General features: G+C 37.8%; 1 long non-coding RNA gene, 1 pseudogene and 1 gene segment (V, D, J or C); 1 reads left to right on the top strand and 2 right to left on the bottom strand.

Annotated features, from left to right (window-relative positions):
• Nucleotides 1-877: 877 nt before the first annotated feature.
• Nucleotides 878-7,823, bottom strand: LOC122116740. The gene is made up of 3 exons (XR_006149013.1): nt 7,802-7,823; nt 4,314-4,324; nt 878-1,029 (listed from the first exon to the last, which is right to left on the bottom strand). It is a non-coding gene; the product is annotated as an uncharacterized LOC122116740 (long non-coding RNA).
• Nucleotides 7,360-7,896, top strand: LOC122116681. The segment is given in 2 exon segments: nt 7,360-7,414; nt 7,533-7,896. Coding segments are annotated over 2 exon segments (378 nt in total).
• An 11,664-nt stretch (nt 7,897-19,560) lies between these two features.
• LOC122116720 overlaps nt 19,561-21,831 on the bottom strand; it is a 74,992-nt pseudogene continuing 72,721 nt past the window's right edge.

The following is a 21,831-nucleotide window of genomic DNA, read 5'->3' as shown; positions in this document are numbered from 1 at the left end:
ACCTTTCCAGCTCTGTATGGCATTTGTAGACATGCTGTTCAGAAGATTTATTCAGGAAGACAATCTCCCTCTCCTCCCTCCAGCTGAGTGATTTGACTATTCTATAAATTCTACTTACTTCCTTTTGGAATGTACTGCTGTTTGAGATGTTGTGACAACTTCAATTTGGGGAATACAAAGCATTTCTGAATGGCATATGTGTGGAAGGGCAACCATGGCATGGTCTCCCACAAGGCATCTTAGGTAGAAATAAAATTTCACCAGAGAAATTCACAAGTTCCTGGAAAGACGCAAGCTACAACTTGTAGTGTCTTGTCTAGCCACAACTCCCATTGAGTGAAGGAAAACCTATGTCTCCTTTAAACATCAAGGCAAGCCTTTCTGAATTAATTTGCACATTGTGTCATTACATAACAGTCCAGGTTGCTCAAAGCTTCTTTAGAGGCAGTTTCTGAGACCTGAAAAGCATTGTCAAATCTTGATGTTGGACATGGGATCACAGGCTTCCTTGGTGTGGCTGTTCTGCTCTGGGCTCCAGATGAGGTTGGCAAAAAGGGTTACTCACACTCATCACCCCCATTGCTGCTCTCTGATATGAAGAGTTCTCAAACTGATAGATTCAAATCTTTGTTTCTCAATTTTCTGTTATTAAAGTGTCTGCCCTGATAAGTTATAGCTATCACTAATGCAATATGCCTACTTTGGGTTTGGTCTCAGTACATCTGTAGCCATTCTTGACATATGATTTCCATTCCATGCTCCACTGGAGACATTGTACTGACTCCAACTCCTGCATCTCTGGCCCTGTCTCTTCAAGACATGGCCACTGTCACCTGCAGAGCCAGGGAGAATGCTGATAATAAATTTTGTAGAGTTTCATATATTGGTACCAACAGAAACCAGGACAGCCTCCAAAACTTCTGACCTATCCAGGATCCAACAGGGAAAGTGAGTACCAAAACCAGTTCAGTGGCAGTGGGTCTGAGACAGATTTCAACTTCACCATAAATCCAGTGGAGGCTGAAGATGCTGTAAATTGCTATGGTCAGGAGAATAACAAGTTTCCTCTCACAGTGCTCTAGCTCAAACAAAATATTCTTCAGTCAGCTGCTCACTGAGGTTCACTGTCTCAGATGTGTCTCTTCCACTGTTCACTTCAATCAACACTTTCTAGATTTGTTTGTAAAATGTGGTCAAACTATAAGAAAGAAATTCAACAACTGGAGTGAGTTTGTGTGTGTGTGTCTGTCTGTCTGTCTTTCTGTGCATGTATACAGCAAAATCAGGTGGATCATTTGGTGTTTTCCTTCTTAGCTAAGAACCACTTAGGAATTTCATACTTTACACTTTTTTTTTCTAGATGAACAAGGTTCTTGCCAAGAAAATACTTCTGAATTTTAAGAAATACTTTCAGTGTGATTGAGCTTACCTGCAATCATAATCTCAGCTATGTGGAGGACAAAATTAGGAGGACCAGAGTTTCATGATATCCCAGAAAGGTCACAAGATATATTTCTGGAATAAAAGACATGATGGCACATGCCTGGATTCTAGTATATGGGGGAAGAATAAGAGGAAGTGTGTAGCCTGAGACTGGGCTGGGAAATTTTGTGAGACCCAATAACTGAAAAATCACTTAAACAAATAGGATGGAAAATATGTCTCAAATAATAGAACATCTGTTTACAACATCAAGAATTTAAAACATATTGGTGTTAATTTAATTAATTAATTATTTACACTAGTAGCTGGAAGCATGTCAAAAATAAAAATATCTGAATAGACAAAAATCTATCTCTCTTCCATATGTAGACTGATATTCCTATATTAATTTGAATTTTGACTTTATATTAAAAGGCCACTGTACTTGCTCAAAGTCCAAAGAAATATGAGACAGTATTCCTACATCATGTTATTCAGGTATGCCTCTGTTCATATCATTCTGGAATCTAGATTCTCAATTCAATCAGAATTAATATAGTCTATCCTCACCTTACAGAGGCCATGTCCTCTTTCTATCATGCTTTCTGTATTCCTGTTCACCAGCTTCTCTCAGCAACTCTCAGCTTCGTTTTACTAGTTCATGAGTCACTCTAATATTGCAGGTACAATTTTTACAGAGAAAGTCACATGATCAAGGATAGCCTGGAAGTCATAGTAATATAATGTCAAAAAAGAAAGAAACAAATCAGAAAGAAAGGAAAAAAGAAGCAAGGAAGGAAGAGGGAAAAAGGAAAGACAAAAGTAACAGAATGGACTCTAGAAACATAAGAGCCTTTTCATAGAATTTATAAAACCAAGAATACTTAAGATAACACCTGGAAACTACCTTAGTATTTCGATTTACTTGTAAATACTTTTACATTAAATGTATTATTAATAAATTATCTTTTTTAATAACTTCACTTTGAACACAGGCTTTTTGATTACCTATAAAATTTAAACCACCTGACAAATAGAGGGAAGACTAAAGTTATTTCTTTGTCAATGGAAGGACGCTGCATTTGAGATACGGTACAGGAAAGAGCAATGTGGTAATGGAAGATTACTAAAAATATACATTCATTTAAGCTAAATATTTATGAAATCCTAAAACATGCAAAGGTCCCTTGTTTAAATGATCAAACTTTAATATTTGCAAGCCAAATAAGGCCTAAAACAAATTTTTATAGAGCAATAATTTGTTTTTTGTTAATTTTTATTTTTGGTTTGTTTTCTTAATCTCAAAGTATAATCTCAGCTACTTACTTTTATTTCTGTTTTTCATTTAGGAGTGGCTAAAACAAGTCACTAAAATATTGTTAATGACAAATTATCTTAGCAGCAAAAAATGAAAAGATTCTTAAAAAAAAAAAAACTCCAAACAAGTACAAGCTTAACAAAACAGAAGATTATTTTAAGCAGACAAAACCAAAAAGTTACCTCACCAAAAACAAACAAAAATCATGAACTCAAACAGCAGAAGCCATTATTGATAATCTCACAGTGCTTCTGGGAAAACAGTCACCTACAATATTCAGGACCACAACAAGAAGTCAGTTTCCCTAGAGAGCTCCAAAATAGAATGAGCACTTCCCATTCTCATGTAAACTACAACAGAAATTTCCAAATACACCTACTTTTCTCAGCTTCTCAGAGTCTTAGAAACTAGTACCCAAATAGTAGTAACTGTGATAATTTTTGGTCAAGTGTTTCAAAGACAACATCAGTTTTGTTTCAGGAAATAGCCTTAAAAGGCTGACAAGTCACAAATGGCAAAGAAACAATGGAAGAACAAGGCCAAGTATACAAGCAGCAAACCTTAATAGAGGGACAAATTTTGAATTCATAGGATACAAACCATTCCATTTTCTAGTCCCTCACAAATAGCAAAAGGCTGTAGGCCCTGTTTAAAAAGAAAGACAGGACGGCTGGGGGTTTAGCCCAGCAGAAGGGCGCTCACCTGGCATGCGCAAGGCCCTGGGTTCGGGCCTCAGCCCTGTAAAAAAATAAATAAATAAAAAAGAAAAAGAAAGGCAGGGGGAGGGAGAAGTAGGGGAGGTGAGAGACGGAAGTAATAGTAGGAAAAAAAAAACAAAAGAAGGGATAACAATCTTCAAAAAAATATACTCATTACCTTTCTCATACACAGCATCTTTATAGTAAAATAAAATTTTTAAAAAAGGAAGAAAGGAAAAATCTTAACAGAAAACTAGGCTTGAAAATAGCAGAGAGGATCTTTGTTCTCACATTTCAAGCAGATCTGGTGATACATAAGCAAAACTTCTGAGTGTCTCACATCCAAAGAATGAGCTTCCATAATATCCCTATATTATCAACTGAGTTCTGAATTGTATCTGATGCTTTTTTGGATTAAGAAGTATACAATGATGGATAGAGATAGATAGATAGATAGATAGATAGATAGGTAGATAGATTTAAAAAACTGAATTAGCCTCAACATTGGCCCATATCTGTATCAGAAATAGTAGAGTATAAACTCACTACATAGCAAACACTCATTCTGTTTTTCTATAGGACAGCTGTGTAATCATAAAAGCACTTAGAATCCCCTATAAACAGGATTAAGCCAACACACAGGCCAGCAGTTTCTACTAGCATCAGGCTTTCTCCATTCACACAACTCAGTCATACTTTCTGTACACAGTCAGAGTTCCCAAGGGGTTCTAGGGTCCGCACAATTTAGGATGTTTAGGAAGCAATGCGAAGGGAGAAAGAAACGTAGGGAAGGGGAAATGGACAGTAAGGAACATACAACAAGCTAAACACTTCCTGTTGTTGAAGATGACTGAACCTCAATGTCCCATGGAAACGTGCAAAATACCTTTAGGTTATTCTCTGTAACATGAGAGGATGAGGTATGCATGCAACTCTCCTCTCATCAGCTATGAGAAAATTCTGAGAGTGCTCATTCCTGATATGGTGTTCATTTTGGTATACAGGCAGAGGTCTCCTCTCTTGCTTCAAGATGACAGTGAGACACAAAATGTCTGGTAGAAGTGAGCACAAATATATTGAATACCAAGATACCAGCATTTGCCTGATAAACCAGCTAAAAATAGTATAGAACTTTACATTCTCCCTGCAACAAGATTCTGGCTGGATTCTTCATAGCCTGATAACATCAAAGCACAAGAGACCAAACTCACACCTAGAGATGCCTACAGCAAAGTTGGGGCCTGGGTCATCTCCTTACTAGTACACAGGAACAAACAAATAAACTCCAAAAAACCTAAACAAGGAAAATGCCTAGGCATGTATGGTGAATGGAGAGAATAAGCAGAGTGTATAGAGAAGTTTGCTAACGTGAACAGATCTGGTCTAACAAGTCAGACTTTCATCGTGATAACTAGAATCATCAGAATTGATAGACATGACACAATAGGAACAATTCCAAATTAAGAAAAATTATAGCCCATTTATTATGGAATAGCAAAGAAACCTACAGCACTGAAAGCTGGTGAGCGTGGGAGTGAGTCACATTGGAAGAACTATGCAGTGTGCTGCCTCCCCTCTATTACTTCTTCTGATGAATTATCATTTTACATAAAAAAGAACAAGACTATTTTAAATGCATAAAATCTTTGTAAAGGGGCTGGGAAGGTGGCTCAGTGGTAGAGCGCTTGCCTTGCATGCATGAGGCCCTGGGTTTGATTACTCAGCACCACATAAGCAAAAAGAAAAAAGCCAGAAGTGGCACTATGGCTCAAGTGGAAGAGCACTAGCATTGAGTTGAAGGGCTGAGGGACAGTGTCCAGGCCCAGAGTTCAGGCCCCACTACCAGACCCCCACCAAAAAAAAAAGTCTTTGTAAAACGCAAACTGGAAACTGGAATTATGTGCAGACTGTGGCAGTGATATGATATTGCCTATTTGCCAAATTGATTGACAACATGCAGAATTTTATTTTGGGTGCTATGGAGACTGAAACTCAAAATTTGCTGTCTGCTACACAATTACTCTGTCACTTGAGTCATTCCTCATCGGCTTTTGTTTTTCAGGCAGGGTAGCATGCTTTTACTTTAGTTGGTCTGGCAATGCACTTTCAACTTCTGACTTTGAGTCCATAATAATATGGAAGAATGAGTTTGGATTTTTTTTTTTACAAATATTCACTGACTTTTAAAATCAAGGATTATTTTGGTTTGGGAAGGGGTACAATAATCCCCTTCCTCCATGACCACTACCCAGACAACACCCTGAACCCCAGAGATTATAAATTGATTTATGTTGAAATCCAGATAGAACTGAGACCGCTGTAACTATCATTTGTTTTGCATTATACAGCCCGTGGAGGTCTACAAACACCACTGGGATTTCAAGGCTTTCTTTGGAAAGCCCTTGAGAATTTATTTGGCCATTAAGATGTTATTCAGAGAAACATCAGGTCCAGAAACAAGTTCCTACAAACACCACAAGTAAGACAAGTAAGGCTGAGTAGCAGTTGAAAAAACATTTAATGGTCACTTAGGTCACATAGATCTTAACCGCTCTACGATCTGATCCTTTTCTCTTTCCCTGGGCCAGAACAAAAGCACAGTACCAATGAGGTAGTGTAACATTGTTTTTGGTCCTGTCTTCAACTTGATTCCAAATTACAATAAGTGAAAGTCGTTAGCATTAAAATAATAGCCCTCATTTTCCAAATTGCCAAATTTAGCAGTCTCATTGAAATAACTACAAATTTGCCTTCATTGTCATACAGAAGGCCTATCTTCTATCCAAACCACTTCAGGAATGTCACACAGATATCTGTGCCTCCCACCCTCACACCTATATCAATTGGGAAAAAAACTGATATTTAAAATGAGACACAATGCTACTAAATCATTACAACATCTATCTTTTCTTCACCCCTGAAGTTGCCCAATCCTGACCTGCTGGGTGTAGAGAGTGTGGATGAGCCTCTCCAATCTCCAGATAGTAACAGAAATTTGGACACGTGGAACAAGAAAGAGATACATGAGGACTAGAGTGTTTGAAAGTAAGTGATTTGCCCTGAATTTGATGTGGAATGATCAGAGGGCAATGGATATATGAATGTGCTGTAGTTCTTGGATAATATGAAACTGTAAGTCCAAGTAAAAATTGTACCTGGTGACGTGGCAAATCACAAAAACTTAAGAAATTTTGGACTTTTCTGGTGGCAACATGTTTTGCTTCAGACCTCTAGTCATCTAACCACAGGACATGTTTACTAAAACCCTTGATATAGTTGTTTTTCTTTGTATTGAAATTTTTTCTATGTAGCCAAAATTTTCCTTTATGCAGTAAAGTCAATAAGGAAGAATTGGACTCAGCCTTTATACCTTCTCTTGTAAAGAATCACATGTTACTTTTTGTATATGTGTGTTTTAGAAGAATCTTAACCTTGAATTGCTTGAAAACATAAGAGCTTATATATCTCTTGTTATGTCAGTGATAAGGCTTCAATGCATAGAGATATTTAACCAGTTAAAAATATCCACAAATTCTATTCTTTCCATAACTTCACTTCTCTGCATGATCTGAATATGAAGCACTCAATTATTGCTTTACTCTTCTCCCTTTCAAGTGTTAGATATAAAGATTGAAAAACTCATGAGAAATAGTCATCATCCCTGATTGCACCAAGAGATCTATTCAAAGGACAGTAGACTCATCACAGCATCTGCTGTATGGGGAAACACATTCTATGGGCTAAACTATGTGGACACGGTGGAAATATGATGATTTCGTGAGTTGAGCTGATCCTATAGCTATTCCCAGCTTTACCCAGCTTTTCTCATTTGCATATGCTCAAAGCACTGCCTACTGCCCCAATGACTTCATTATAGGCTGCTCATACCCTGTGCAGCAGTCTGTCCCATCAGCACACAGCATGGACATGATGACCCCTGCTCAGCTCCTGGGGCTCCTGCTGCTCTGGCTCCCAGGTAAGGAAGGACAGCATTCCTCCCATCATTTGTGTTCAGTGCTGCCTGGGTCTTCATAGAAGGCCTCCTATAACATGACTAACAGTGTGGACACTTGTGTTTATTTTTCCAATGCCAGGTTTCAGATGTGACATCCAGATGACCCAGTCTCCATCCTTCCTGTCTGCATCTCCAGGAGACAGAGTCTCCATCACTTGCCGTGCAAGTCAAGGCATTAGCGATGATTTATACTGGTATCAGCAGAAACCAGGGAATGCTCCAAGGCTTCTGATCTATTATGCCAAGAATTTAGCCTCTGGAATTCCATCAAGGTTCAGTGGGAGTCAATCTGGGACAGAGTTCATTCTCACAATTAGCAGCCTGCAGCCGGAGGATTTTGCCACTTACTACTGTCAACAGGGTAGAAGTTACCCTTCCACAGTGATACAAGCCATAACATAAACCTCCCAGGGAAGCAGAAGTGAGAGGCTGGGCTGCCCAGCTGCTGCTCCTGGTGACTCCATCTGCTGATAGAGTTTCTCAGATGTAGGAAGGCTATGAAAACTTTCGAAGGTTTTCATTGACATATGAAGGCTCCTCTGAATCTTTGTCCCTTCTCTCCTCCTCTGTCCCAGAAGCACAGAGATGGCCATGTCTCTTTTCATATAAAGTCATCCTTTCTGATTCACACAGTAAAACAGAAGCCAGACAAGAATCTCTAAGAAGGAATTGCTTTAAAACAGGAAATGAGTTTAATCAGTAGGTTCTTAACTCCTAGGTCATCAAAGAAGTTGGAAGGAGGAGTGTGGCATTCTCTGGTTCAGTGAGGCTGTCCTAGGGTTTTTGAGCACATAATCCTGTGATTCTCCACCCTGTGGAAAAAGTCAGGGTGAGGGGCTGAAGCTCTCACCTGACCCAACTGCCTCTCCAGGGGAATTCTCCAGGCCTTATTCTGATCACATATCAGCCTGCTTATGTGAAGAATTACACAAGTCTCTCCAGTTCACCAAATCTCATCAAAGGATGAACTAATGATGAACTCTCTAAGAAACCAGAGAAGGACCAGGGATTTGAGTTTCCTCACACAATCATAATCATAATGATGGATTGAGATAGCTGACTCTCAAAGATGGTCACTTTTCCGCAACTGGCAGAAACAGTCCACCTAAGTGATAGCATTAAAACTCACTTAAATTTGATTGTAAGTTCTTTCTACCAATCTGGGAATATGAACTTTTTTTTTTTTTTACAAAGGAACAAACTTCATTAATTCTTTTTCAGGAAACTATCAGAATCTGTAAATTGTATGAAACATCACAAGTTGTTCATGATCTTACACAGCAACAAACAACTGCAATAATTACTTGATAAAGCAAATCATATGCAAAACAATATTACAATACAAAAAAGAATATACATTACTCAGGTTAAGATTTCTTTTCCTTCTATGCATTAGTGACTCAAACCTGCAATCCTAGATACTCAGGAGGTTTGGATCTGAGTTTGGAGTTCAAAGCCAGCACAGGCAGGAAAGCCCTTGAGACACTTATCTCCAATAAATCACCGGATAACCAGAAGTGGCACTGTGGCTCAAGTGGTAGAGTGTTTGCCTGGAGCTGAAGAGCTGAGGGAGAGTGCCCAGACTGAGAGTTCAAGCCCAACAACAACAAAAAAAGGCAAGGCAAGGCAAGGAAAGGAAATGTGAAAAGGATAGTAGAGAAAGTAAAGAAAGTTTCAACGCATAAGTACTTCATAAAGAAAACACAGGGATTTTTTTTCCAGGAAGAATTATTGACAGTGAAGAAAAGATCTAATAGAAGCAAGAATGTTTCAATATATTTATGAAATACTCTATTACCACTGTTGCTTCTGTACATTATACATTTTGAAAATAGTCACAAAAGTGTATTCTAACATCAAATCATCTCCACATACTCTGCAGGCAAATTCAGGTTCCTCTTTTCTAGTCTAGGAAACCTGTGGATGTAAGGCCTGTGGTGATTCACTGAGTTGAGCCAATCCTGCAGATGTGCCCAAATCTGCCCAACCCCTGCTGATTTGCATGTGCCCAGAGCACAGCCCACTGCCCTGAAAACTTCATAGTCTGCTCACATTCTGTACAGGAGTCAGTCCCAGTCAGCACCCAGCATGGACATGAAGGTCCCTGCTCAGCTTCTGGGGCTCCTGCTGCTCTTGTTCCCAGGTAAGGAAGAACAATGCTGGAGATTTACTCAGCCTAGTACAGCAGGGGCTCTCTGGTACTTCAAGGAAGGCCTCTTGAGGGTATTTTTTTTCAGTTTCCACTGCCAGGTGCCAGATGTGACATCCAAATAGCCAGTCTCTATTCTCTCTGTCTACATCTCTGGGAGACAGAGTTTTTATGGCCAGTAAGGGCCTTAATATTTCTTTAAACAGGTTTCAGCAGTAACCAGGGAAAGCTGCTAAACTCCTCATGTATGGTGCAAAGTAATTACCATCCTGATCCTTTCAAGTACCAAGGACAGTGCATCTGGGGTAGAGTTTACTCTCACCATAAGAATATGCTGTCAACAGCATAGTAGCTACCCACTCACAGTGATACAAGCCATAACATTAAGCTCCCAGGGAAATAGAGGTGAGAGGCTACGCTGTCCCACCTGTCCTTCCTGGTGCCTCCACCTGATATCACAGCTTCTCAGATACATCTAGAATCTGAACATCACGTGAAGATTTTGGTAGAATCATCTGGGCAGAATTCCCTGTACTCTACCTCTCTTTCTGCAGCAGTGCACACTTGGCAATGCCTCTCCAGAGTCAATAAAGCACACAAACCATAACAAGGGAGGAAACTTTGAGAGTGTTATTTGGGGTTCTTTTGTAAAATTGAGACATTAGCTAATTCAAGTAAGTAGTGTTTCTTTTTGAATAGAAGAAATTATTAGCCTATGGCCATTCCAAGACTGGCTTATGTTATTGAGTGAAGCTAAACACAGAACTGGAGTATTCTCTGGTGTCCCTCAGACCCAGATGATCTGCTTGTGAAGCTGGAGGTCTTCTTACCTAGGTGCTTTCCTGTCTAGAAACCTAGGGGTGAGTACCAATGCTCTCAACTGCTTGTAGATCTTGCCAGGTGATCCTCCATTCCTCCCCTCTACCCTAGCATCTGCCTGCAAGTTTCAGTACATTTTAATGTAGCCTCTTCGAACTGTCCATGTTCAGTAGGATTCATAATGCAAAAACTCTACAGGAAATACTGGTGGCTTTCACAAGTAAATGATTAGATGAATCTGCACAGCACAGCAAAACAATAATTGCACCAATCTATTCTCTACTCAATTCTTTTGTTAGAAAGCAGTATGTTGTACTCTGGTAGATCCAGTTCCTTCCTCCTTTTCTTTTTGGTTTGTTTTCATTTTGGTTCTGGTCCTTGGGCTTGAACTTAAGGAAATGCCTTGCTTCTTCCTTGAGCTTTCTGTGTTCAAAGCTAGCATTCTACCACTTGATCCACAGCTTTTTATGTGCTTAATTGGATATAATTGTCTCATAGACTTTCCTATATGCAGGCTGGCTTCCAATATCAGTCCTCAGCAATTAGCCTCATGACTAGCTAGGATTACAGGAATGAGCCACTAGTACTTGCCTCCTGACATTTTTATTGTTATTACTAAAGAGTTCTTCAGAGGGCTTACAATTTCATGAGCCTGAAGATGTGTATTTCCTGTTTGAGCTGTCAACTTGACTACTTTTCTGTTTGCACCTACAGTATGTACACTGACTTAACCATGATGCTCTAAGACAAAAAAGGAAAATAAAGTTGAAAAGCATAACTGAGCTTAATACTTTCTGGGCTATCTTGAGTGTCTTAAATTGCCATGGAAATTCTATATTCACATTTTCTACTTAAAATATTCTTTTAGGGAATTTCAATTTTGTGTTGTTTTGATTCTATGTTTTAAACTAGAGAAAATTTAAAATGATGTTGCACTCCAATTTATGAATGTGGAAATACTTTTGAGTAGCTGTGTCTTTTTTACTCTAAAAGAGGTTTTTTTCTATTCATTATATTGACATAGCTTCTACTAAGTTATAATTATATCCTATGATTTATTTTACTAATTTTTAATATATTTGTACAAATTTCATCAGCAAATCAAGATAAGTGGCTGCTTCACTTCTCAATTTAATGTCTTCTTTTACCTCTTGCTTTATAGAATTTGGAGGAGAACATCCTGTATAATTTTGTATATGAGGATATTATAGTACATATTTCAACATTAAAAACAATGTGATGGGAAAATGTTAAAATATTTCGCCACTTATTATGATACTTGTCATTGATTTTTTACATATGTTTCAGACTGCTATGGTATTTTTTCATTATTTCTGTCTTCCTTAGACACTAATAGCTTTTGAAGTATTGTGAATAGATATTGACTTTCAGAAGTATTTTAACTAGAATACTCATCTTGATTCTAATCATGTTAGGATTGTGAATTTTATAGATACACCTACTATATTAAAGTCAATAGAAGTGGAGCTGATGCTCAAGTCGTAGAGTACTGGCTGAGGGACAACACCCAGTCCCTGAGTTCAAGACCCACTTCCAACAACAACAGATAAAAATACAATCATGGAGCTGTGTGCAGGTGGCTCAGGTCTATAATCAAAGCTACTCTGGAGGTTGAGATTACAGGATCACTGTTTAAAGGCAGTCTAGGCAGGAAAGTCCAGGAGACTCTTATTTCCAATCAACGAAAAAACAGGAAGTGGTAGAGTGCTTGCCTTGAGCTGAAGACCTGAAGAGCATAGGGACAGTGCCCAGACCAAGTGTTTAAGCCCCACAACTAATACAAATAATACAATCATGTATTTTAAAAAAAACTTTCCAATTTAACTTCCTCAAAATATTGTCCTTGAGAGAAGGAGGAGGGAGAAAGTGGGAAGGAGGATTAGGAGTAAGAGGTAGAGGAGAGCAGGATGAAATTCTCCCTTTCCTAAGACAAATTTTGACAATGTGCAGAGGAGACCATAAGCTGAAAAATTTGAGTATGTATGATCAAAGGTCAGAGGAAGTTCTTGTAAAGTAAGCTGAAGCTTGGAAGACATGTGAAACATTGCAAAAATACGACTGTATCCAACCGTTGCTATAGGTGAAGTGGCATGAAACTCACACAAATATACTGTGAAGCTGGTAAAATTGGTAGAACTTGGGTTTGAACCTCAAGGTCTTTGATCCATTTGGAGTGGATTCTGGTTCAGGGTGATATATAAGGATTTAAATTCAGTTTTCATGTTTCTACACATGTATAGCCAATTCTGACAGCACAATTTGTTGAAGAGACTGTCATTCTTCTATCCTTTGTTTTTGGCTACCTTACCAAAGATTAGATGACCATGGGTATGTGAGTTCCTTTGTGGGTCTTCAATTCTATTCCATTGTTCTACAAGCCTATTCATGTGCCAGTACCAAGTTGTTTTTGTAAGTACAGCTTTATAATGGAGTTTGAAGTTTGGGATTGATATTCCTCCAGCAGTGTTCTTCTTGCTAAAAATTGCTTTAGCTATTAGGCTTTTCTATTATTCCACATGACTTTTAGGATTGCCTCTTCTTCTTGATTGAAAAATGTTGTTGGGATTTTGATGGGTATTGCTTGAATTTTAGATAGATCTAGGCAAAATTGCCATTTTCACAATGTTAATCCTCCAAATCCTCTATTATGAAGAGGAGAGAAGAGAGCAATCTGCCTTGTCATAATCTTTGGAGGAAATAGTTGTAACTTTTAACCATTTAGTATAATTCAGGCTGTAGGTTTGTTATATACAGCCTTTATTATATTGAGGAATGTTCCATGGGTTCCTAGTTTCTCCAAACTTTCTCCATAAAGACCCATCCACAAGTTTTATGGTTTATTTTCAACATAGTGCCCATGAGTACCATGGCTGCAATTGTTCACATTTTGTGCCTACATTTCTGTGACTCTCCTTACCCTCTCTAGACATATGAACTAACGAACAAACAAGACAAGAAAACAAACACAGTAATAAATAAAATATGTCTTATTTCCAATTTTTGAGTTACTTTTGATAAATGTTATTTTGTATGGTCAGAAATAAAGATACAGAATGACCCATTGTAACACTGAGATGTACAAGACACTTTGTTGAAAATGAATTTCACAATTTTGCTCCGGGGTGGGCGTGCAGGGGGTGGGAGGATTTGGGGAGGTGGGGAGGAAAGGGATGGTAGGGGAAAACAAAGAAGGGGGTAACAATGATGGGTAGGAAATGAGCTCATTACCTTGCTCATGTAACTGTAATTGCTCTGTACAATATTTTTACAATAAAAATATATTTAAAGTAAAAAATAAGTACACAGGCATTGTGTCTTTCTGTTCCTCTTTTAAGAATACTCTCCTTTAGCCTCACTTTGTGTACATGCCTACAGACCTATATTTTAGATATAGACCCCTCACATGAAAGAAAACCTGTACTTCGCCTTCTCTGAGCTTGGCATACCACACAACAGGATTTGTCCTAGGTCCATTCATTTCCAGGCAAATGACATAATTTTAAGTTTCCTAATGATTATGTACAATTCCTTTGTGACTAGGTAACACATTTTTACCTGTTCATTTATTGTAGGGCATCTCGGCTCTTTCCACAACTTGGCTATTTTGAATAGTGTGGCAATGAACATGGATACGCAAGTGTCTATATGGTATCCTGGATTTTGAGGTTCAGGGTAGATGTGGAGGAGTGGAATGATTTGGTTTCAAGGAAGATCTATGTTTCATTTTGTGAGGAACCTCCAGACAGTTCCATAGTTGTGTCAGTTTACATTCCCACCAACAGTGCAATAAGATTCCTTTTCCTCCACATCCCTGCCAACATGTTATTTGAATTCACAATGTTGGCCAATCTTACTGGAGTGAGATGGAATCTAGGAGTTGGTTTTATTTTTCATTTCCTCTGTGGCCAGGGATGCTGAGAATTTCCTTATGTGTTCCTTTGCCATTCTTACCTTATCATCTAAGTCATCTATCCTCAGCTCTTTGCTCATTAAGTAATTGATTTATTAGTTTTGGGAGAGGGTAGTTTCTTAAGTTCATGGTATAGTTTGGACATTATGCTTTGTCTGATATATTGCTGGTAAAGATCTTCTCATAGTCTGTTGGTTATCTTTTTAGTTTAGTAACAATGTCCTTTGCTGTGCAGAAACGTTTTAGTCTGATGCGATCCCATTTGTCAAGTTTCTCTCCAATCTGGTATGCCTTTGAAACTCTATCCTAAAACTTTCTGCCTATGTCAATGAGGTCTAGTATTTCTCCTACTCTCTCTTGTAGTAACTTCAAACTTTCAGGTCTAATGTTGAGGTCTTTGATCCTCTATGAGTTGATTTTGTACATGGTGATAAACAGGAATCAATTTTTAGTTTCCTGCATATGGATACCCAGTTTCTCAAAATCAATTATTGAAGAAGCTATATTTTCACAGTGTATTCTTTGACTCCAAATCAAGCCATATCAAATATATGCATTTATTTCTAGATCTTCTAGTCTGTTCTATTCATCTTTGGGATTATTTTTGTGCCAGTACAAATATTTTTTTTTACTATAGTTCATAATATAACTGGAGTCTTGGGATTGAGATTATATCAGCATTCCTTTTTATGCCTAGAATTGTTTGGCTATTTATTCTACCTTGAAATCCTAATTCTTAATCCCTCAGGTGACTGAGATCTGAGGATCATGGCTCAAAGACAGCCCAGGAAAGAAAGTACATGAGATTTTTATCTCCAATTAATGAACAAAAATAATAGTTGTGGAACTGTGGCTCAAGTGGTAGTACACTGGTTTTGATCACAAAAATGTAGGGACCGTGCCCAGGACTTCATTTCAACTACCATCACTAGAATCCAAACACACACACACACACACAAAATCACCCAAAGTATGGAAATTATTATTTCTACTAATTTTATTTCATCTTTGTTAGGCAAAATTATGAAACTGTTAGAAATATTTTGAAATATATAAAAAAGTGCTTTTCTGAGATCATGTCAACAAGGTGTAAAAAAATGAGTGCTAGGAAATGTACTTGCAAAAGGGTTTGAGATCAGGAAGAAAGAGGTAGAAGAATAAATAGAAGAAATGTGTAGAATGCAGGTAAGAATGCACTACACATGCCAGAAAACTGAGAAAAATAAGTGAAAAGGTAGGTTGAAGGAGGGCTGACATATCTCAAAATGCATTGTATGCATGAATCGCTTCATTGTAATAGCAAACATATCAAAACATAACTTAAAAATTCACAAACATGGGCTAGGAAGGTGGCTTAGTGGTAAAGTGCTTGCCTTGCATGCATGAGGCCCTGTGTTCGATTTCTCAGCACCACATAAGCAGAAAAATCCAGGAGTGGCACTGTGGCTCAAGTGGTAGAATGTTCCCCTTGAGCTGAAGACCTGGGGGACAGCGCTTGGACCCAGAGGTCAGGCCCCATTACTGGCAAAATAAACTGTTAACAAACATGAATGAAAGTGTGGTGTGAGAGGAGTGAGAATTTTAAAAGGGATGACACTGAAGAGGTATTGTATGCATAAACTGGTTTGTGGAATGGCAAGTCCTTTGTACAATGACCTAAAGAAAATAAAAACCTGTTTTTAAAAACTGCTCCTTTGATTATAGAAAAGCTCAGAAATTGAGAGAGATTCCTAAATTTCTAAAATCCAAATCCTAAATTTCTCAATATTATGGTTACTTTGGCCAAAGTAAATAGCCCTATAAGCAGAGCTTCTGAATTTTATAAATAATCACAGGTAAACTGTACAGACTTCATTTCCTATTTTGATCATGTTAAGAGTAATCTAGATGATGTCAATGGCTTCTGGTCAGTTATGACTACTGAAGAATTTATCTATTGAGGAAAGTATAATTTTTTTGTATTTGCTTACTTTTAATGAATATATTGCTTATTAGATCATTTTTACCTGTTTAATATAATCCCTCACATTTTGTTTATGATATAATTTGATGAAGTTTATCTACTTTGGTCCCAGTGGTGAAAATAAAATTTTATTTTTAAATTTTATTGTACTTATTATTTTTAGACCAATCTTGGGGCTTGACCTTAGAGCCTGGGCACTGTTCTTCAGCTTTTTTACTCAAGGCTAGTATTTGAAGACGTGAGACAAAGCTCTATTCCCAGATTTTGGGGTTTAGTTGGAAATCAGAGTTTCACTGACTTTCCTGTCTTAGTTGGCTTCAAACTATGATCCCCACATTTCTATGACCACCTATATAGCTAGAATTATAGTTATGAGTCACCAGTTCCTGGCAAAGATTAACACTTTAAAGAATATCCATTCCTAGTTGAAATACATCTCGTCTACCAAATTTTATACTTTCAACATTAGAGGCCATACAGAACTTTCTTTTGTCACCACTCCAGAACAACTCCAAAGATCTCAGTTGTATAAGAGGAGTGCAGATTTGTCAGCAGACAACAAGCTTCTCTCTGGATGATGAAGATCAGCACTAATCCAGGATATTTATCTCATGATCTCTTCCAGAACAAGTCTGAACAACTCAGAGTCAATCAGGCAACATTTTCAAAGGAGCCCTGGGTTCTGAAGAAGCTTCAGACAAACCCATGTTCCATATATCCAATTTCAAGATAATGGATCTAGCATAGACTACAATTGACTGCATTGGAACAATACTGCTTAACTGCAGAGACTCCCATTTTGCTGTATGAATACTAACTGATGTCAGAACACTTGAACTTCATGTGTGAAAACCTCAATTTTTGAAGCATACCACTAGACAGAATAATGTCTCTGCCTGTGGAACTCAGAAAAAAGGAGAGAGTTAGGATGCAGAAAAGCCTTTCTGACCCTTGTACCCAAGCCTTGCAGTGACATTCAGTGCCTGGCTGCTTTTAGGAAATACTCTCAGCAGGTAAACAGGAGCAGTGGGGGCAGCCCAGCCTCTCATTTCTGTTTCCCTGGGAGTTTTAGGTTATGACTTGTATCATTTTGGGAGTATTGTAACCTTGTTGACAGTAATAGGCAGACTGCTGAGTGTGAGAATGAACTTTGTGCTAGATCCATTGTAACTCAACCTAGACTGAGCATCTGATTCTAAACTGACTGTTAAGTATATTATGACCTTAGGAGCTTTCCTGATTTCTGCTGATGCTAAGATAAGCTTCTGCTAATGCTTGAATGGTATGGCAAGAGATGGTGACTCTCTCTTCTTCCTGGAGATTAGAAGGGAGGACAGAGACTGGGTCATCTGGATGTCACATCTGGCACCTGACAGAGGAAACATGTAAATAAATACCCTTACTGATAAGTGTATTGTAGGAGAACTTCCCTAGAATGACAATATTAATTCACCACACTGTGCTTAAATTTTCAGTTCTGTCTTTGTTACCTGAAAGTCAGAGCCACAGGAGCCCCTGAAGCTGAGCAAAGAATAATTCCTGCATAGGATATGACTGGACTGTGAAGAAATCCTCAAGTCAGTGGACTGTGCTGTGGGTATATGCACATAAGCAGAGCCTGGACTGGGATGAGCACAGTTGCAGTTCTGTCTTACTTCAGGAATTCAGTAAAGGCCCATTATCCCCAAGAATTGTCAGCCTTATTTGCGTAGATCTGATTCAAATGCAGAAAACATGATTGTCATTGGATGCTGAAGATCAGCACCTATCAACATCTGTGGGTAGAATGCCATTTTGATCCCATCCAGATCCACTTCATTTTGTCCCTGCACACATTCCATTATGAAAGGGCCTTACTGTTACAGTATAATCCCCGAAATTGCAACCTCTGACACATTCTTCACCTCTACCACAGGCATTACTGATACCACAGATGATTACTTTTTGCTCTGATTCCATCATAATATTTGTGTGAAATTAGAACAATGTAAAAGCATGAGTGTTCTGACTTATAACAAAGACCATGACCATTCTTCCTTATACCATTAACTCTGGATAATTATTTGCCTTGCTCCATTTATAATTTCTCAGTATCCCAAAGTTGAGAATACTGTCCTTTCCCATCTGAGGCAATGTTCACAATTGTATGTAACTTTGCCATCAGGATGCCCGAGATTTCTAGCCTAATCTCTACATACACTTTTATGTTTATTGTTGAGTTTGGGGTAAGACTCTTCAGACCTCAGCCTCCTGTGTAGATAGGATTTTAGGAAGAGGCCACTGGCCCCCAACTCTTTGCCCACTGTTAATCACATTTTCTTCAGTAGCAGTCATCCTGTTTCTACCAAGTGTTCATTCTTTTGCCTGAATTTACTATGATCCCAAATCAGCAAATTCTGCCAGGTCCTAATTGACTGGATGTAAGGCAATGGGGCCCAAGATGGAGGAGAAAAGCATGTAAGGGAGTGAAATTAATTCTCATTATGGGGAGTTTGGCCATACTGGAGTCCAAAGGGTATCCTCACATGGGAACAGTGTTACTGTTAGCAAAGTGATTCTAACTAAGAAGAATAAGCAACAATATTCACTGTTAGTAGGGGATCCCAGTGTGGGAATCAGACCCAGGACTGGAGAGAAAATTACCTTCAATGGGGCAGATGAACAGTGATGACCACAGAATCATTGCAGAGAGAAGCAGGTGTGTGTGTTTGTGGATGTTGTCCACAATGGAAATATATATGATGGTGAAGACTAGGAGTGGTCATCAATGGAAGCATACATCAACCTTGCATTATTCATCAAAATAATTAGAATCAAGATATTCAGTCATAAATGTTTTTCATTTCTATTGAAAGGCAATTGATATTAACTGTGGTTTGGAAATGCAATTAAAGGTATAATGTAAGCTTATGTCTCTCTCATTCCATCTGTAGGAACATATGTACCCTTGTGCAGATAGAGAAGTATCTACACAGTTATCCATTGCCTGGAAAATAAAATGACTTTTCAATCCCCAAAATTCACCTGTAGTGTTGGAATACCATTATTCACTAATAGGAACTATTAATAGATAGACAAATGTCTATTTCTCCATTGGAGAACCACAAAAAATGCAAGATGACGCTGATTTAACTTGATACTAGGGACAAGCACCAAGAAAGAGATCCTAGTACAATAAAATGAGACAACAACTAGTCAATTTCAGGAAATTTTAATTATTTTTTATTGATGATTCTGTTTATTTAAATATTCTTAAATTGTATGTTTCAGATTTAATTTACTTCATAGATTCTTTGAGCACAACTGCATTCACAGGTTCCAACTTCGTGATTACTTGTTTGCCCATTCTTCTCTCTCTTTTCTTTCCCGAATAACCTCTTTCGGGTATGGTTCAAGGTATAATTTATCCTCTTCTTATTTTGTCCACTGTTCCTTAGGCAAGATCCATTGCCTCATGGTCAGATCCAGAGCTCTCTTGATCTGAAACATCCTGTCATTATAAAGTTTCTCAGGAAGCCTTCTTATGGCTTCTTTTACATCTTCAGTCAAGTGTATGGTATCATCTCTCATTAACCCCAGTTTGTTGAATCCTGCAGCACTGTAATACCGTTTTTGAACACCATCCAGCCACCATCCAGAGGCTGACCTGCCCGCCATTGTGACCTGAGCAGAAAAATTTAATTATGAGGAAAAGATAAACGATTTAACCTATTGAGGAAAATATGAGCTAATGACCTTTACATCCCTTTCTATTTGTAGAAAATGTAATAAGCAAATTGATAATTTTTTAGTGTATATTTTTGACACTATTTTTTCTTCATTATCTATACCACTAAATTTTAATTTAAAATATTTTATGGTACTTTTAAATAATTTGGAGGTCCACACTTCTTATACATAGGTAATCTTCAACTTACAATGGTTTGCATTCCAATGGATCAATAATTGTTATTCTTTTTTCCTTTCCACTGTCTCCAAAGCAGTGTGTGCTCAGTAGCAATCTAGATTCATATTTTCAATGATTATCATTCCATGGGTGATTGATACATAGTACTAATACTCTACCTTGATGCTATCAGGGGTACCAAGCAACAGTTTCCAGTAAAATATACAATGATTATAAAAATAGGCTTTTTGTTAGATGTATTTGTCCAACAGCAGAATAATGGAAGTGTTTAGAGAGGCATGTAAGGTAGCTTGGCTATCTAAAATGGTTCTGCAGGATATTTGCAATAGATGCATTTTTTTGTCATTTGTGGGGCTTGAACTCAGCCTGGGTGCTCTCCCTCAGCTGTTCAGCTCAAGGCTAGCTCTCCACCATTTGAGCCACAGTGTCACTTTGGTTTTCTGAGTGGTTTATTGGAAATAAGAATCTCACAGATTTTCCTGTCCAGGCTGGCTTTGAACCGTGATCCTCAGATCTGAGCCTCCTGAGTAGCTAACTTTACAGGCCATTCAGGCCATTGTAATACAAGCCACTGGCGCCCAGCTTTTATTATATGCATTTTTGGCCAACAATATATTCAACCTACAATGGATTTATCTGGATTTAATGATTGTGTTTAGCATAATTTACACTCTGATTGAATTTTTTAAAAGCTTGTAATAAACATTCTGTAACATCTTAATAAGACTCTATATATGTTTCTGTATATTATTTTGCATGTGTATGAAAATAGGTGAAGAATTACTCCCGAAGCTGATGACCACCCACAGTGGGCATCATTCCCAATGTTGGCTATTCTTTTTGAATTCATGGCAATTTATTTTTATGACTTTATCTATTTCCTGATCTCTCAGAATTATTTGAAAAGTTGCTTATGTCAAATCTTTAATACATTGGTAACTAATTTCCTCCTCACATTGGCAAATTGTGTCTTTCGATTATGTTTTTCTTCATTTTTTCCACAAGGTTTATAAGAACTACTCATCTTTTTAAAATATTTATTGTATTGTGATTATAAAGGTGAAATACAGAGGGATTATAATTGTATGAATCAGATGAGTACAGTGATAATGGATGATGAGATAATTTTGTACTATCTCTTCTGTTCCCTCACTCTCTCCCAGTCCCGCCCTCATGTTTCCATCTATGAAATATATAAAGTTGTTTAGTTCATTTCCATCCATGTCCAGTGAGCTCCACTGCTGCCCCTATTCACAATTTTTAACTCAAATTCTAGGAATTAATTTAAACAAAGAAGTGAAGGACCTCTATGATGAAAACTTTAAAAATCTTGAAAAAGGAAATCAAAATAGAACTTAGAAAACGGCAAAAACTCACATGCTCCTGGATTGGAAAGATTAACATCATGAAAATGGCAATACTTCACAAGGCTATCTACAAATTCAATGCAATACCTATCAAAATTACAACCTCATTCTTCAAGGAAATAGAAGAGGTAATCCAAAAATTCATATGGAACAATAGAAGACCCCGAATAGCAAAAACGCTCCTCAACAGAAAGAACACTGCTGGAGGAATATCAATACCAAAATTCAAACTCTATTATAAA

The sequence above is a fragment of the Dipodomys spectabilis genome, unplaced genomic scaffold (assembly GCF_019054845.1).
Source record: "Dipodomys spectabilis isolate Male_0828 unplaced genomic scaffold, ASM1905484v1 ptg000137l, whole genome shotgun sequence".
NCBI lineage: Eukaryota > Metazoa > Chordata > Mammalia > Rodentia > Heteromyidae > Dipodomys > Dipodomys spectabilis.
This window is presented reverse-complemented; position numbering and strand designations above follow the sequence as displayed.